Source organism: Aquarana catesbeiana, linkage group LG06 (genome assembly GCF_042186555.1).
Source record: "Aquarana catesbeiana isolate 2022-GZ linkage group LG06, ASM4218655v1, whole genome shotgun sequence".
NCBI classification, from domain to species: domain Eukaryota; kingdom Metazoa; phylum Chordata; class Amphibia; order Anura; family Ranidae; genus Aquarana; species Aquarana catesbeiana.
This window is the reverse complement of record NC_133329.1, coordinates 71459060-71477210: the sequence shown is the minus strand read 5'-3', so window position 1 is coordinate 71477210 and position 18151 is coordinate 71459060. Positions and strand designations below refer to the sequence as shown.

The 18151-nt window shown below is 44.0% G+C and overlaps 1 protein-coding gene across 2 annotated transcripts in view; it reads right to left on the bottom strand.

Moving 5' to 3' along the window:
- LOC141148597 (uncharacterized) overlaps positions 1-18151 on the bottom strand; it is a 406627-nt gene that overhangs the window by 248075 nt on the left and 140401 nt on the right. For both annotated transcript variants that reach the window (XM_073636195.1, XM_073636194.1), the window contains exons 6-8: positions 15317-15634; positions 13837-14181; positions 6115-6423 (exon numbers count right to left, since the gene is read on the bottom strand). In XM_073636195.1, the coding sequence (XP_073492296.1) occupies positions 6115-6423; positions 13837-14181; positions 15317-15634 (972 nt within the window). The remainder of the gene's footprint in view (positions 1-6114; positions 6424-13836; positions 14182-15316; positions 15635-18151) is intronic.

Here is an 18151-nt window from a genome sequence, read left to right as displayed (position 1 = left end):
TGTGTACACCAAAAGAAAAGTAGTAGCAACTGCACTACGGTTGCACTGTATTGTGTGCTGTGTACACCACCAGAAAAGTAGTAGCAACTGCACTACTTTTGCACTGTATTGTGTGCTGTGTACACCACCAGAAAAGTAGCAACTGCACTACGGTTGCACTGTATTGTGTGCTGTGTGCACCACCAGAAAAGTAGTAGCAACTGCACTACAGTTGGACTGTTTTGTGTGCTATGTACACCACCAGAAAAGTAGTAGCAACTGCACTACGGTTGAACTGTTTTGTGTGCTGTGTACACCACCAGAAAAGTAGTAGCAACTGCACTACGGTTGCACTGTATTATGTGCTGTGCACACCACCAGAAAAGTAGTAGCAACTGCACTACGGTTGCACTGTTTTTTGTGCTGTGCACACCACCAGAAAATTAGTAGCAACTGCACTATGGCTGCACTGTATTGTGTGATGTGTACACCACCAGAAAAGTAGGAGCAACTGCACTATAGCTGCACTGTATTGTGTGATGTGTACACCACCAGAAAAGTAGTAGCAACTGCACTACGGCTGAAGTGTATTAAGTAATGTGTACACCACCAGAAAAGTAGTATCAACTGCACTACTGCTGCAGTGTATTAAGTAATGTGTACACCACCAGAAAAGTAGTAGCAACTGCACTACGGTTGCACTGTATTGTGTGCTGTATACACAACCAGAAAAGTAGTATCAACTGCACTACTGCTGCAGTGTATTAAGTAATGTGTACACAACCAGAAAAGTAGTAGCAACTGCACTACGGTTGTACTGTTTTGTGTGCTGTGTACACCGCCAGAAAAGTAGTAGCCACTGCACTATGGTTGCACTGTATTGTGTGCTGTGTACACCACCAGAAAAGTAGTAGCAACTGCACTACGGTTGCACTGTATTGTGTGCTGTGTACACCACCAGAAAAGTAGCAGCAACATCACTACGGTTGCACTGTTTTGTGTGCTGTGTACACCACCAGAAAAATAGTAGCAACTGCACTACGGCTGCACTGTATTGTGTGATGTGTACACCACCATAAAAGTAGTAGCAACTGCAATACGGCTGCAGTGTATTAAGTAATGTGTACACCGCCAGAAAAGTAGTAGCAACTGCACTACGGTTGCACTGTATTGTGTGCTGTGCACAACACCAGAAAAGAAGTAGCAACTGCACTACGGTTGCACTGTTTTGTGTGCTGTGTACGCCAGAAAAGTAGTAGAAACAGTACACCACGGAATGCACTGTAGATATACGCTACACTGGATGCTGCAGAGTATATATATATATATATATATATATATATATATATATATATATATATATACTAGACTGTCTATATATATAAAATACACCACCTGAAGTAGATTAGAAATAGTACACCAGGGAATGCACTTTAGAATGTAGATCTCTAGTCTACACTGACTGGATTCTGCAGAGTATATATATATATATATATATATATATATATATATATATATATTAGACTGACTGTATATATATTAAATACACTGCCACTAACTGAATAACCTGCCTGCTTAATCTAAATCAAGCTATGTCTCCGTCCACGCCAACAACACTACACAGGGCCGCCATGTAAGCTGCCTTATATAGTGTGGGATGTGGACTAATGCCGCGTACACACGAGCGGACTTTACGGCAGACTTTGCCTGGTGGACTTTTCGACGGACTTTATGACGGACTTTCCGAATGAACGGACTTGCCTACACACAATCCACCAAAGTCCGTCGAATTCGTACGTGATGACGTACAACCGGACTAAAACAAGGAAGTTCATAGCCAGTAGCCAATAGCTGCCCTAGCGTGGCTGTTTGTCCGTCGAACTAGCATACAGACGAGCGGACTTTTCGACCGGACTCAAGTTTGACGGATAGATTTAAAACATGTTTCAAATCTAAGTCCGTCCAACTTTAGAGAAAACAAAGTCCACTGGAGCCCACACACGATCTAATTGTCCTACGAAATCCCGTCCGCCGGGCAAAGTCTGCCGTAAAGTCCGCTCGTGTGTACGCGGCATTAGTCCCCCTGGGCCATGATTTTGGGGAATTCCGCGGGCGCTTGAATTTCCCGCGAACGCCCCATAATGTTCGATATTCAGCGAACGGGCGAACACCCAATGTTCGAGTCAAACTCATGTTTGATCTGAACATCAAGCTCATCCCTAGTCTTATGCAATATTCAAATTTTCTGAGATACTGAATTTTGGGTTTTCACTAGCTGTAAGCCATAATTATGAAAATTAAAAGAAAGAAATGCCTGAAATATGTCACTCTGTGTGTGACGCATCTATGTAAAATATATAGAGACTGGGCATATAGAGACAGTCCAGGTGCTACTGACTGAAAAGTCACCCTACGTTGTCACAGCTCAACTGTGCTGCCATCCAGTAGCATAGGATTGGATGCTAGGAGACTGAAAACACACAAAACTGACAGCACTCAGGAGCTGGGAGGATAATGGTGAGCAATGGTTCAATAACCATAAACACTTCTCCAGTAAACTAGTTGGCAGATTATTCATAGAGCATAAAAACAGAATTATACTTCATTATGCATGTAAAGGTAACGTTACCAAAGCACATAGAAACAGGCAACATTGAGGACCGGAGACGCAGTTGTCAGCCAAGGAAACTTAATGCAGCAGATGAAAAACACATCATGCTTACTTCCCTTCCACATCAGAAGATGTCCAGCAGTGCCATCAGCACAGAACTAGGGAAACCAGTGGGGCCCGGGTACCCCCATCCACTGCCAAAAGTGGTCTTCATGGAAGAAGATTTGGTCAGGATCAATGGTGTCCTCAATGCTGAGAAATACAGGCAGATATTTATCCATCATGCTATACCATCAGGGAGGCATGTGATTGGCCCCAAATTTATTCTGCAGCAGGACAACCACCTCAAACATACAGCCAATTTCATTAAGAACTATCTTCAGTGTAAAGAAAAACAAGGAGTCCTGTAAGTGATAGTTTGACCCCCACAGAATCCTGATCTCATGATCGTGAGGTCTGTCTGGGATTACATGAAGAGACAGAAGGATCTGAGGCAGCCTACTTCCACAGAAGATCTGAAGTTAGTTCTCCTAAATGTTTGGCACAACCTACCCGCCAGTGTTGCCAACCGTCAGTATTTTTACTGGCAGCCAGTAAAAAACAGGAAATTTTCTTCTGCCAGTAAATGCCAGTAAAAGGAAAAAGTTGCCAGTAAAAATATGGCTGTGATGTTCGGCAGGGTCCAGAGCCTGGCCCAGACCATCCGAGTGCCTGCTACAGTGTGTTTGGGCAGCTCTGGTGGAGGCGGTGCCCGAGTGTGTCATGTGATGTCATAGTGCAAGGGAGCCAAGCAGAGCGGCCAGAGCCTCGTGTGTGGGTCTGCAGGACAGGAGCAGGGTAGGTCGGGAGCGGGACTGTCAGTGCTGTTTAGACTGGAGTGGACTGAAGGTACCAAGAGTCAAATTTGTGTGTGTGTGTGTGTGCCTTCCTATTCCAATTTCTTGCCCTTCTGAGTCCTGTCCCTGAGCTACTTACTTACTATATCGAAATTAAAATAAGAAATATGTTTTTTGCCCTAATACCTTAAATCACATTGCTAATTGCATATTGTATTTGTTTGTAGCCTAAATACTAAAATTTGTACTTAAAACTAAATTTTGTAACTTTTGGAAATGCCAGTAAAAACTTGGCTTTGCCAGAAAATTTGGGTGTCGTGTCAGTAAATTTCAATCTGGTAGGTTGGCATCACTGCTACCCACCGAGTTCCTTCAAAAACTGTGTGTAAGTGTACCCAGAAGAATTGATGCTGGTTTGAAGGCAAAGGATGGTCACACAAAATATTGATGTGATTTGCATTTCTCTTCTGTTCATTTACTTTCCATTTTGTTAATTGATGAAAAATAAATGAATAACACTTCTCTTTCTAAAAGCATTCTTAATTTACAGCATTTTTCACAACTGCCTAAAACTTTTGCACAGTACTATATATACTTTGTCTTACACCCTGCTCCTCCTAACCTCATCTTTTATTTCACTTGTCCTCAATTTTAGATTTCTCCACTGAAAACATTGAAGTCCAATTTATATTATATTATATTATCCCCTCCCAAAACCCTTTTCAGGTAGTAATACATCCACACTAAATATACACTATACAACTACCCCACATCAGGATCGAATCATTCTACTAGCCTATACATCATTACCTATATACTGCATGTATAATACCATAATCCAGTCGTTTCCACTCTTTGATCTATATTACACTGTTAAAGGCGAAAAAAAGCACACAGTTGAGACAAATTTTTAGCACCCCTCTCCCACCCGTTCTCCCATTAGCTCTAAAGGCAGCAGCCAGGGGTGTACACATTGCTATGACAGGAATTATAACCTCTGTCACATTTCATGGGCAGTACTGCCTTTAAGTGAATGGGGCCACACTGCAACCTCCCCACAATTACACGTGACACGGTGATGCAGCCTTTAGGGGCTCAAGCAGGCAAGAAAAAGGCGACATATTACCTCCTCACTGCCTGTCAAACACCTCTGAAAAGCAATTTGAACACAGATTGTTTTTCATTGGCAGTCCTAGTCACTACTGTAAATGAGCCCTAAATAAGTGTATGTATAAAAATGTAAAAGCAGAAATTTTTTTATAGTCTTTTATAAAGTAGGGAACAGTTAGGCCTGATTCACGCTGGCGATCAGTGGCAGCCATTGGAATATTTTTTTGGGGGGCAGCAAACAATATGCCACCCCCCTGGGTCAGTCGGTAGCCCTTACCCCATCACCAGCGGCTTCCCCTGCTCATCGGCCTCCCGTTCTCCTGCTGTCCTCCTGCGGCCTCTTGTTCTCCGGGTCATCATGGCGGCTTCCGTTTCCTCCCTCCTCCTCGGCGGCCAAAAGGGAGTCTTCTCTTTTCGGCCTATCGGAAAACAGGTCTCACACCCGCTTCTGATTGGCCGGGTTGAGGATCAGTGTTTCAACAGCGAATATTCATTCACTGTTGTAACACACATGCGTAGGATCAGAGCGCATCCTCTGCATCCCGAGCCCACCTGATTTTGAAGCCTATTAGAGCCTCTGGCTCTAATCAGGTGCTTCAAAAAAAAAAACCCAGTCGCTGTAATTCATTCACCCGGTGCCCTGAAAGGGGCCGGACGCATGAATAGGGGGTGTCTGCGGAGGCCGTGGATAGTTTCAAGCAATGCATGAATCTATCCATTACCATATAAGGGGTGGAGTGGAGAGAGGGGCCGGCACTGCTGGCGATGACCTACATATAATTATATGAATTTACACATAGGACATTACTAAATTTATGGCCTCTTTCACATGGGTGCCTTCTGTTTTGTCTAAGCAGGGATCCCCGACTTATGCCCCGCTGAGTCGGGGCATGAGAATGAGAATCTGCATACTAACCTTCACTTAGCTCTGTCAACAAGAGAATAGTAGGTTTGGTCATATCAGCTGCATATTGGAACTTTTCACTGAGCCAGCATCCGTATGCAGGCTGGACTAACCAGCAATACTCACCTTCACGGAGCTCCTCACCACTCGATTTCAAAATCTGGGCAGTAGTCAACCACCTTGTAAAACAACCCATTCAGTTTAAAATAGAATTGAAAGGCAAAACATTTTTGTATAGATATGAAAAAAATATATAAATACCTTGTGCCCCCTTTTTAATAATGTATCACATTTCCTATGTTCTCAGCTGCATTAGAGCTGGGAGGAGGAGAAGCAGCAGCACACTGAGAGGAATTGTGAATGGCTGTACAGTGGGGTGTGAAGCAATACAAACAGAACAGGATACTTTTCCATACACGTGCATGGTACAGCAGCCACATATCAGGAATCGGAAATGTTGGAGTAACAACCGATTTAACGACTCTCTCCCCCATCATGTGAAGGAAGGGTGAAGGTCTCATGCCTCCCCATGCCTGGAAGCATCGGGTATCTATGACAGCTCAAATGAAGGAACAAAGCACCATTTCACTGGTGAATGGTGGAGCAACAAGAGGACCTGTCACCTTGTCTTGATTGTCCTATGGTGTGCCTGGTCATTTAATGTTATACTTCACCTGGATCTTGTATGGAGATCTCTCTGTATTCTGGCCTTTCCATGGTTTCATGTTTCCATGTGACTTTCATGATAAATTCTGTGTTCTCTAGGAGTTTTCCTGGAATTTTATATTGACTGTCAAGTCTAAATGTGCCATTTTGATTGCCAATGACCTTGTTCTCTGGCATGTTCTCTTTGTATTGGATGGGATTGCAGGTCCAATTAACTGTTATATCTTGGGGGTAAAAGTTTATAAGGGTTAAACAACCCACCACATCCCCGGAGTCTGTGACTGATAGTTGTATTGGCTGCTGGAGTTCAGGTGTAGCTGCAAAAGAAAAATATGAAATATATCGGTAATTCCCCTGGGAAAGGTTAACAGAAGTTGGTCACATTCAACCGGACTATTCCTCTGTAAGGCTGAAGACTTTTTGCCACTCTCACCCAAGCAGCTTCTTCAGCTCAGAACACTTTAACCCTCATGCAAGTAGCTTTCCCAGTGCTGGTTCAGTGTGTGGTTCCATCTGCAAGCCTCTACACCACTGCTGGACACAGCAGACATTGGGGTCACAGGTAGAACTACAGCATGCATCAGGGGACCAGGCATCTGACACATGCAGAAGTGAGAGAGATGCTAAAGATTCTTTGACAGCCGTAGTTGTCCAAGAGGGTCACTGCCCATTTCTTTTGATAAGTATTATGCAAAGCAATATAGGTTGCTTCTTACCAAATGTTTTGAATTTCGACAGACTAACGTTAAAGATTTACAAATCAAAATCCTAGAAGTTATGAATTTTATTTACTAGTATTTATAGGACTGAGGACACACTGTGAATGCCGGATGTCATGGACCTGCCGCTGAGGGGTGTTACCATGGTACCCTGGAAACAGGGGCGTAACTAGAAATCACAGGGCCCCATAGCAAAATGTTGTATGGCCGCCCCCCCCCCACAAAAAAATGGTGGGGCTTAAAATAAATAGTGGGCATGGCTTAAAGGGCGTGGCTCAAAGGGGGAGTGGTTCAAGTCTGAGAAGAAAGAAAGAAAGAAAGAAAGAAAGAAAGAAAGAAAGAAGCAATATATGTATTCCAGAAAGTTTAACAATCAACAGATACTCCCAACACCTGGTGTTAGCGCTTCAATCATCCCGGCACCATGGTTGTTATAGTGCCAGGATGATTAAAGCGCATTATTTCTATTATTACATTGTAATATAAAATTAAATAGTTCAACTCACCATAATGCAGAATCAGTGGGACCCCCGAGCGTGTCACTAGCCACGTCGCCTGCCACCAGATGCCCCCAGTAGAGTCCCTCCTTACATCAGGCATTCCCAGTAGAGTCCCTCCTTACATCAGGCATTCCCAGTATAGTCCCTCCTTACATCAGGCATTCCCAGTAGAGTCCCTTCTTACATCAGGTGCCCCCAGTAGAGTCCCTCCCTACATCAGGCATTCCCAGTAGAGTCCCTCCTTACATAAGGTGCCCCCAGTAGAGTCCCAACTTATATCAGGCATTCCCAGTAGAATCCCTCCTTACATCAGCTGTCCCCAGGTACCAGTGGCGTCACTAGGGTTGGTGTCATGTGGTGCGGAAAAACATGGCGTTACCCCCCTCCCCCCATTGTCCTCCCTCAGTACAGGCCCTCCTCCATCAGTACAGACCCCCCTGGACAAACCAGCCCCATCTGTACAGACCCCCCCAGGACAACTCAACCCCCTCCAACTGTACAGACCCTCTCCAGGAGTACAGACCCCCCAGGACAATTACCCCCCAGGACAATTCACCCACCCAGGAGTACAGACCCCCCCAGGAGTACAGACCCCCCCAGGACAATTCACCCCCCCCAGGAGTACAGACCCCCCAGGACAATTCACCCCCCCAGGAGTACAGACCCCCCAGGACAATTCACACCCCCAGGAGTACAGACCCCCCCCAGGAGAATTCACCCCCCCAGGAGTACAGACCCCCCAGGACAATTAACCCCCTAGGAGTACCGCCCCCCCCATTCATGCACCTGTTCAGCCACCCAAAGAGTTACTTGCTCAAACTGTCACTGACTCTCCGGGCGGCACAATGTGATAGGAGGCAGCCAGTGAGAGAGACAGCTGAGTCTCAGTCAGACAGGCATAGCACGGACCCAGGACTCTCCATCGGGCCTCGACGCCGCTCAGGACTCACTGTGCTCGTCTCCGCGCCTTTTACAAAACCAGGAGGCAGAGCCTGGGTGGCAAGAAAGCGGCCAATAGAAACGGAGCTCCATTTCTATTGCAGCCGCTTTCATTGCCACCCGGGCTCTGCCTCTTGGTTCTTCTTTAACTGGTCTTCTGTAAAATGGCGACTTAGACAGAAATGACCAGTGCCGCGGATCTCTGGACTCACAGGGATATGTTGCATTATTGAGGACCATACAATGGTCAGAAGAAGGGTTAAGGGATTATCACGGTGCCAGCCAATAATTGAAATCCATAGGATAAAATAACAATAGTTTGTTCACATATAATTAAAAAGAGATGTACAAACATACATATCAATGGTGTGAGCAATACAAAAATTATACAAATAGATAAAAAGCCAACTGAGCAATAGTATCACACAAACTCGCCTATGGCGTGATGGCAGGTCATGTGAACAGGTATATGAAGTCCTACATGTTTCGCCTAAAAAGGGTTCCTCAGGGACAGTTGGTAATACCTGTATTCTTATCTTGGAATTCTATAACAAAAAAGGATAATGATCAGACAATACAATGGCAACAATTATAATTACAAAGTTGTATGGAAGTGATAAAGTGCCTTGTGGTTGTCATGCATAACTACAGATCATCCCACATCATGTTAACCGGTGCTAGGGCCTCATTCACCAGCCATCACATTAGACTGATTTCTTCAAAGCTTCCCAGGACCTTTATTTCAGACTCAGAAATAGAGGATACAGTCACACTTTGCTCAAATGTTCCTTCAATAGGGTCAAAAAACTTGACCGGAAAAAAATCATCTTTTCCACTAGGAATCGAGATACTGTTCAACCAGTCCGCCTCATCACTCAATTTTCCAAAGACCATAAACAAGTAAGGAATATTCTTAACAGATTTTGGCCCCTGCTTACAGCAGACACCACAATCAAAAAATATATTAACCGCATCAGCCCCGGAAGATTTTACCCCCTTCCTGACCAGAGCAATTTTTGCGATTCGGCACTGCCTCGCTTTAACTGACAATTGCGCGGTCGTGCGACATGGCTCCCAAACAAAATTGACGTCCTTTTTTTCCCACAAATAGAGCTTTCTTTTGGTGGTATTTGATCGCCTCTGCGATTTATATTTTTTGCGCTATAAACAAAATAAGAGCGACAATTTTGAAAAAAACGCATTATTTTTTACATTTTGCTATAATAAATATCCCCCAAAAATATATAAAAAAACATTTTTTTTCTTCAGTTTAGGCCGATTGTATTCTTCTACATATTTTTGGTAAAAAAAATCGCAATAAGCGTTTATTGATTGGTTTGCGCAAACGTTATAGCGTTTACTAAATAGGGGATAGTTTTATGGCATTTTTATTAATAATTTTTTTTTTACTAGTAATGGCGGCAATCAGCGATTTTTATTGTGACTGCGACGTTATGGCGGACATGTCGGACATTTTTGACACATTTTTGGGACCATTGTCATTTATACAGCGATCAGTGCGAGTAAAAATGCACTGATTCCTGTGTAAATGACACTGGCAGTGTAGGGGTTAACCACTAGGGGGGCGGGGTTAAGTGTGTCCTAGGGAGTGATTACTAACTGTAGGGGGATGGGCTGTGTGCGTGACGTCACTGATCTCTGCTCCGATGACAGGGAGCAAAGATCCAGTGACACTTGTCCCTAGGCAGAACGGGGAGATGCTGTTTACAACGGCATCTCCCCGTTCGTCCTCTCCGTGAGGCGATCGCGGGTATCCCCACGGCGATCGAGTCCGCGGGACCCGCGGCCCAACTCATGGAGCTCCCGGCCGGCGCCCGCCGGCGGCCGGCGCGCACGCAATGGCACGGCGGGGAATTCAAATGGACGTACAGGTACGCCCATTTGCCCAGCCGTGCCATTCTGCCGACGTACATCGGCGTGCGACGGTCGGGAACCGGTTAAACCTCTTCCGGACATTACTTATAGACGTTCATCGTCATTGAAGGATCGTCTAATAATCAGCCACCATTCCCCAAAATCAACCTTGGCCTTGAGTACCTTCGGCACGTTTCCATGTGGAAATTGTGACATGTGAATTCATATATGACTCGCAAGAGACACCGCTTCCGAACGGTCATATCCATATAATCAAACACACAATCACATGCCAAACCATAGGAGTAGTGTATCTAGCCACATGTCGATGTGGATACTTTTATGTCGGAAAAACTAAACGACCCTTCTGTATACGAATCAGGGACCACATAAAACCTATTTACAAACACACCACATCCACTGCTATCAATAGACATGTGGCACTGAGTCACAACTATAACCCCCAGATGATCAGTTTTACTGCTCTGGAGCATGTCCCCCCACACATTGGGGGGGGACATTGATCAAAAATTACTCCAACTTGAAACCAAGTGGATACACACCCTTGAAGCAACAAAATTTCCGGGGTTAAACGAGTACATAAGTTTTAAATCATTTTTATAATGAAGCTTGAGCTAAATGTGGATGAAACATACTCATATTATTTTTTGTTTGCATCTCCCTCAAATCTCCTTCCCCACTATATAGTCATATCATATATCCGCGACCCCAAAAAAATCCTTTTTTCCCCCTTTTTTTGGCTTTGAATTCCCTTTTTTCTCCCCCTCCTTTATTTACGTTTCATTAGTCACTATTCATTTACTCTATTGCATTAAACTATGTATATAGACTTTGTATTTGAATCATTTTGCTCTTTTATGAAGTTTTCATATCCTAATTGAATTGTATTGATGCTTTGTGGCTGTCATGCCTGGCTCACTGCATGATCGACGGGAATGCCCCTCGTCCCCCCAAAGGTGTGTGGGGGTACGTGGGTCATAGATGCCCCCCGTGCGGTCTTGGCTTCTTCCTCCCACATTGCCGGGTTACTGGCTCTCCTCCGATGTCCTCCCTTACTCCCCCATGTGTCCCTGGGGCATACTCCTCTGGCCCCTGACATTCACTTTATCATCAAGGGATTGCCGTGGGTGAATGTGGGTTGGATCCTAGTCAGGTGATCTCGGGCCATTACAGACACCTTGGCTGTATGGACACCCAAGGGCGATGCTGCTCACACCAGCATTCGCCCGCCCCCAGCCACTGCTTTGAGAGGATCTTTAGCCATCCCTGTATCCTCCTGTGATTGGCGGCTCTGTCTATTGACAGGTCTAGTTGCCCACTGTGTTCAGCGCTGCACGTACTATACACGGCAGCGTCAGACTCTCCCGCATAGCCCCCTGGACCTTGTAGGCTTACTGGGTCCAGGTTTGGGCGCATGCGCAGTGGCGACTCCTGTCCGATCACACGCCTCGGCAACGTCAGACCCTGGACGTGGATGGGGGGTTTGAAAAGGCCGGTGAACCCGGCCATTCCATTGCCGGCGTTCTCAGGGTACCCACGCTTATGCTAGATCAAACAAGGTATGTCATTCTTCTCAGTGATGCGACTCCCCTGCATTTCCTCCTTGCTTTATTATTATACCGCTTTGTGTTGCTTTCTTGCAGAGAGATGGTCTAAAACCAAAACTGCCTTCACCATTCCTTGTTCCACTGGCTTTTTACTACTTTAATAGCAATAATGGACTTCTTGGTGAGTTAAGCTATTCCTGGGCATATGTAAAAGTCCTTTGCAATAATAGTGATGCAGGAGATGTTTTTTGTAACCCAGCCATGTATCTGTTTTATTTTTATTTTTTCCTATTTTTTAATTTTTTGTTTATAGTGATTTCCATCTGCCACTTTTGCCTTAAAATAAGCCAGCATACTGGGTGCCCTGCTCTTTTCCCTTCCCCCATTTTTTGCACAAATAGTAAGTATTTCTTGAGGCTATGTTAGCCCTATATACTGTCGGCTTGTACACCCAGGACTCCCTGGGGGCTTTGCCTTAATCCCCTAATTTATATTGGTAATTTCCTTTTCCAGGTCCTTTTTCGCCCCCTGCAGCCTTCTACTGTGTCTATAGCCCTTGCATTCACTTCGGGGTTTCCCACGCCTGCCCATTGGTAGGTATTTTTCCATCGTTTGCCTGGGTAGGTCTGAGTATGCCCTGTTGGTTAACACTGGGTGGGATCTGGGATGTCTGGTGAATGAGGCCCTAGCACCAGTTAACATGATGTGGGATGATCTGTAGTTATGCATGACAACCACAAGGCACTTTATCACTTCCATACAACTTTGTAATTATTATTGTTGCCATTGTATTGTCTGATCGTTATCATTTTTTGTTATAGAATTCCAAGATAAGAATACAGGTATTACCAACTGTCCCTGAGGAAGCCTATTTAGGCGAAACATGTAGGACTTCATATACCTGTTCACATGACCTGCCATCATGCCATAGGCGGGTTTGTGATACTATTGCTCAGTTGGCGTTTTATCTATTTGTATAATTTTTGTATTGCTCACACCCTTGATATGTATGTTTGTACATCTCTTTTTAATTATATGTGAATAAACTATTCTTATTTTATCCTATGGATTTCAATTATTGGCTGGCACCGTGATAATCCCTTAACCCTTCTTCTGACCATTGTATTTATACTATTGGGATGAGGTGCTGTATTGTCACGAGGACTATCTAGTCATTCAATCCCCCATTATTGAGGACCACCCAGCACCCAGTGATGGCCCAAAGAGGAAAAGGACCTTGTACTTTAGGTGATCAGCCTGAAAATATCAGGAAAAGGTAAGTACAGTATAAAAAAGAAAACTGTAAAATATGTACTTAGGGGCAGAAGGGACAGTAGGGGCCAAGGGATCGCTTGAAGATCCCCTCATTTACAGACATCGGAAGCTAGCAAATTTGACTTCTCTCTACTTGGCATGCCCAGGAGCAGGGTTTTTGATTCTTGGCATTGCTGCACCCCCATAAATCAATATGCCTGTACTTATCCTAACTATGGAGAATAATGGCAATTTTGCACAGAGCTGGGCATTATTCTTAGGCCATGTGGGATTTTTGTACAGCAGTGGTCTCCAAACTGAAGCCGGGGGCCGGATTTGGCCATTTGCCTACCTTTTGCTTGTCCTTGGGGCACTATTCCTTCTAATAACACCAACAATGGGGCACTATGCCTTCCAATGACATCAACAACGGGGCACTGTTGCTCCAACTGACACCAACAATGAGGCACTATTCCTCCCACTGACACTAATGATGGGGCACTAGTCCTCCCACTAATACCAATGATGGGACACTACTCCTCCCCTAATACTAAAGATAGAGCACTATTCCTTCCAGTAATGCTGGAACATTTTCTACTTCCGTAGGCCACAGTCCAGCCCACCTAAGGTCATAAGGACAGTAATGCAGCCCTTTGTTTAGAAAGTTTGGAGACCCCTGTACTAGAGGATGGCAGAGTGTCTGGGCTGGAACACTGCAATGTTCAGACAATGAGAAAACTGATTAATCGGCATCTAAGGTCTGTCCTTGTATTTTCAAATTTGATAAAGGCGGATGGAAACTGGGTCACAATTCTGCTTTTGTTATAAAATGAAGCTACCCTTTAAAGATACCAAGGAAGAGCTTTTGTACTCACCCAGCACCTGTAAGGGTCCAGTTGTCTTCTCTATTGGTTCCTTCAGGCTGGGATGGCTCACTCTGCAGATGACCTCTGACCCCACATCTTCTAGTAATGGGGTGAATTCCAGAAGTGCTGTATGGGTGAATGTTTTATCTGGCTGGAGCTGAGATCTGCTGTCAGGCATTTTGTATCTCCCGCTGTTAGTTATAGGAAATTCCCTCTTTCCCATGTCTTTCATTAACCAATTCACTGTCAGGTCATCAGGGTAAAATTGTGATATTGTGCATTGCAGTTGAGTATGTTTATTGACAAACAATTTTGGTATTCGTATCATCCCGACTTCTGGCCGTGCAAGAAAATCTAAAAGAGATAATATCATAAAATAATTTTTTCCTATGCAATAACTTTTTTTTAATCAGAAGCTTTCTATCAAGTTCCAATAATACAAAATAAAAAAAAATTGCAGAAGGATAAGTAACAGATACATTACATATCCAAGTGTTTGAGATACAGTATATAAACATAGGAAACTATCAGAGCAAATGTGCATGGGAAATGTACTCATGCAGGGCAAATCAATAGGTTCATTTTAATAATGGTTCCACCAGCAGTTTCCTTTCACTCTTTCCCTGGTTTGTTAAAGGGGTTGTAAAGACAGAAGGTTTTTTTTATCTTAATGATTTATTATTAAGATAAAAAGCCTTCTGTTTGCAGCAGCCCCCCTCAGCCCCCCTAACACTTACCTGAGGTCCCTCCCTGTCCAGCGATGTCCATGAGTGTCTCAGCCGTCTGAGATTCTCCCTCCTGATTGGCTGAGACACAGCAGCAGCGCCATTGGCTGCCGCTACTGTCATTCAAAGTCAGCTAGACAATCAGGGGAGAGAGGGGGCGAGGCAGGTCGGGGCTCCGTATCTGAATGGACACAGAGAGCTGTGACTCGGCTCGGTGGCCCCCATAGCAAGCTGTTTGCTGTATGGACACTCAACAGGAGGGAGGGGCCAGGATCACAGAAGAGGGACCCGAGAAGAGGAGGATCCAGGCTGCTCTGTGCAAATTCATTGTAACAGAGCAGGTAAGTATAACATGTTTGTTATTTTTATAGGAAAAAAATAGAGACTTTACAATCACTTTAAGCTCCAGGTCTTGGCTTGGAGATAACATAGGACTGAGGTTTATTCCCCCCCCCCCCCCCCCCCACGTTACAGTGTTACCTGGAATTCCTCCTTAAAGTAAACACACGAATATCTGAAAAATTAACCAATCTTCCTCATCTCTCATTTTTCCACAGTTCAAGCTTTTTATCAGGAGCTACAAAATTTTAAGAAAGGTAATCACATTTTTTGAATTAAGTAAGAAAACCTTGAACTGCAGTTGTGTTTATGTGTCTGATTGAAAACCAGTCATTTTAGTGAAATGATGGGTGCTATTTTGAATTTTGGGCTTCAACCATGTCTGATTGATGACAAAGTTGTCGTTAATAAATTATTGATCATACCTTTGTTATCTTTATCATCGCTTCTCCATTCTCTTCGTTTTACGTGTTTCAGTTTTCTGTGTTCCACCACGGCTCGCACAACATATACCTCATTTTCATTGATCAGCCCTCTGAGGCTTTCACAAGTGCTGGTGGCATTGAAAGTTCCATCTTGGTTTTGAGTTATTATAATGGTAGATTCTATGGGATGAGGCTGTGTGCTTGACGGTGGCTTGATCACCTCCCACGATACAGTAATTTTTTCTGGGTAAAAATGATGCACATCTAAGCTGAAAGTTCCACCCGAGGAGCGAGTGATATTCCTCACCTTTGGAAAGCCTGTAATACCAAAAAGAAACATTTAAATATTATCTTTACAGAGGCAAAGAAGTAGTACAGACTCAGAAAATTGGCAATGGACTCATTAGAGGATGATTGTACATTTATTTATTTTATTTATTTTATTTCAGGTACTTATATAGCGCCGTCAATTTACGCAGCGCTTTACATATACATTGTACATTCACATCAGTCCCTAACCCTCAAGGAGCTTACAATCTAAGGTCCCTAACTCACATTCATACATACTAGGGACAATTTAGACAGGATCCAATTAACCTACCAGCATGTCTTTGGAGTGTGGGAGGAAACCGGAGTACCCGGAGGAAACCCACACAGGCACAGGGAGAACATGCAAACTCCAGGCAGGTAGTGTCGTGGTTGGGATTCGAACCAGCGACCCTTCTTACTGCTAGGCGAGAGTGCTACCCACCACACCACTGTGCCGCCCGTTTAGTGCAAATATCCTTTAAATTGGCCCTACCCCACGTCCCACCCAACTCTTATATTTACCGATCCCCACTCCTCCTCTATACAATTTTCTTATACAGATTCCTGTAGATTTACAGTGCAAGGGCCTGCCTAACTGCATACAAATGCAAAGTGTTTAGATTTACCTAAACTATAAAAAATTAGGTTAAACCTAAAGGAAAACTGTACAAGAAAATTACATAATGTATGGCCAGCCTAGGATTTATGCTGTGGGAGCCACACTCATATTCCCCAAGTCTCCAAGCCTGGCCTCTATCTCTGTTTATTCATATGGAACGGCAATCCACTGATGGGACCAGTAAGGACATGGATTTCTGGAACCATGTCCTGTGGTCTAATGAGACCAATATAAAGTTATTTGGTTCAGACCAATGAGACCAATATAAACTTATTTGGTTCAGATGGTCTGGTGAACTCCATGCCCATGAGGGTTAAGGCAGTGCTGGAAAATAATGGTGGCCACACAAAATTTTGACACTTTGGGCCCAATTTATACATTTATACATCACTTTGGGGTGTACTCACTTTTGTTGCCAGCAGTTTACACATTAATGGCTGTGTGTTGAGTTATTTTGAGGGGACAGCAAATTTACACTGTTATACAAGCTGTACACTCACTACTTTACATTGTAGCAAAGTGTCATTTCTTCAGTGTTGTCACATGAAAAGATATAATAAAATATTTACAAAAATGTGAGGGTGTACTCACTTTTGTAAGATACTATATACTAGTTTATAATCTGTAAATATGGCTGAATCCTTCCAAAAAGTTGTTTGGGCGCTTTCCCACCCCATCATGTTGGACATGTTCATATAGCACTGGGGTTAGGCCCCATCCCAACCCTTCAAAGATCCAATGGCAATGCCTCCATAGGCTGCATAGACTTTGGTATTGGATTGTTGAATCATGGAGTGGAGTAGGTCAGTTTATGTAGTATGTAGACACTGGGGAAACTAATTATACCCCAATAAAACAAATAAAACGCTCATAAATCCTACACTGTGGCGTTTCACATTTAGTTTGTTCTATGTATCAATAAGCCTTGCCCCATCTCCACATCTTAGAACTGTCATCTTACCTGTGCGTATGGCCTCCTCCCCAAACCCCTTGAGGCCAAAGACAGAGGGGAAAGGTATGAAGCCTCCTCTCCAAACCCCTTATACCCACTATACCAGTAATCACTCTGGGCTCCTTCCTCCTCCACAGCCATCCACAATACCTGGCCTACCCTGGGCCAGTTCCAAGGTCTAGCAGACAAACATTAGGCCTGGGCACTGTCAAATAACCAGGAAAATTATATCATTGGCTGCGGGGGAAGAAGTTGGCTTTTGCAGAGACACTATCACTTTGCCCTGCATGGCAAGGTAACGGTGTCTTTTTTTCCATTCACACATTAGCACGTGTTAAATTTCATTAAGGAAGCCAATTCATTATATATTGGCTGCCAATGTACCACAACGGATGAAAATATTTGCATGACTTTTTCAAAACACAACACCCCACAATGTACGGTATTTATTGGGCTGCTGTGCAACCTGAGATGCATTCTACTGTACAGTGCGTTTTGGTCCATATACTATGAATGACAGCGCAATGCACTGCATATAGAGAATGTACGTTGGCATGCATTGTGGCAAAATACTTTATTGTGTGCATTTTAGCATGCATTACTGCAACGCACAAGTGTAATTGGGCCCTATAATGACCATAGAAGGAGTTGTAGAAGATATTAGGCCTAGGTTCACACATATGCAGTGCGGGAAACAGCGATCCCTGCGAGTTTCCCGCACCGCATTGCAATCACAGTGTATTTGCGATTTGCTTCGAGTGTTGATCCAAAGTTAACGACACATGAAAAGGATTGCAAACGCAGTGCGGTTTGCCTACACCAGATCACATGGTACAAAAAGACCATGCGATGCGGTTGCAGTACAATTCCAAAAAAGGTGCGATTTGAGCCCATTCAAAATAATTGGACTCAAATCAAACCACACAGAATCATATGTGAATTGCTCAGGAATGCT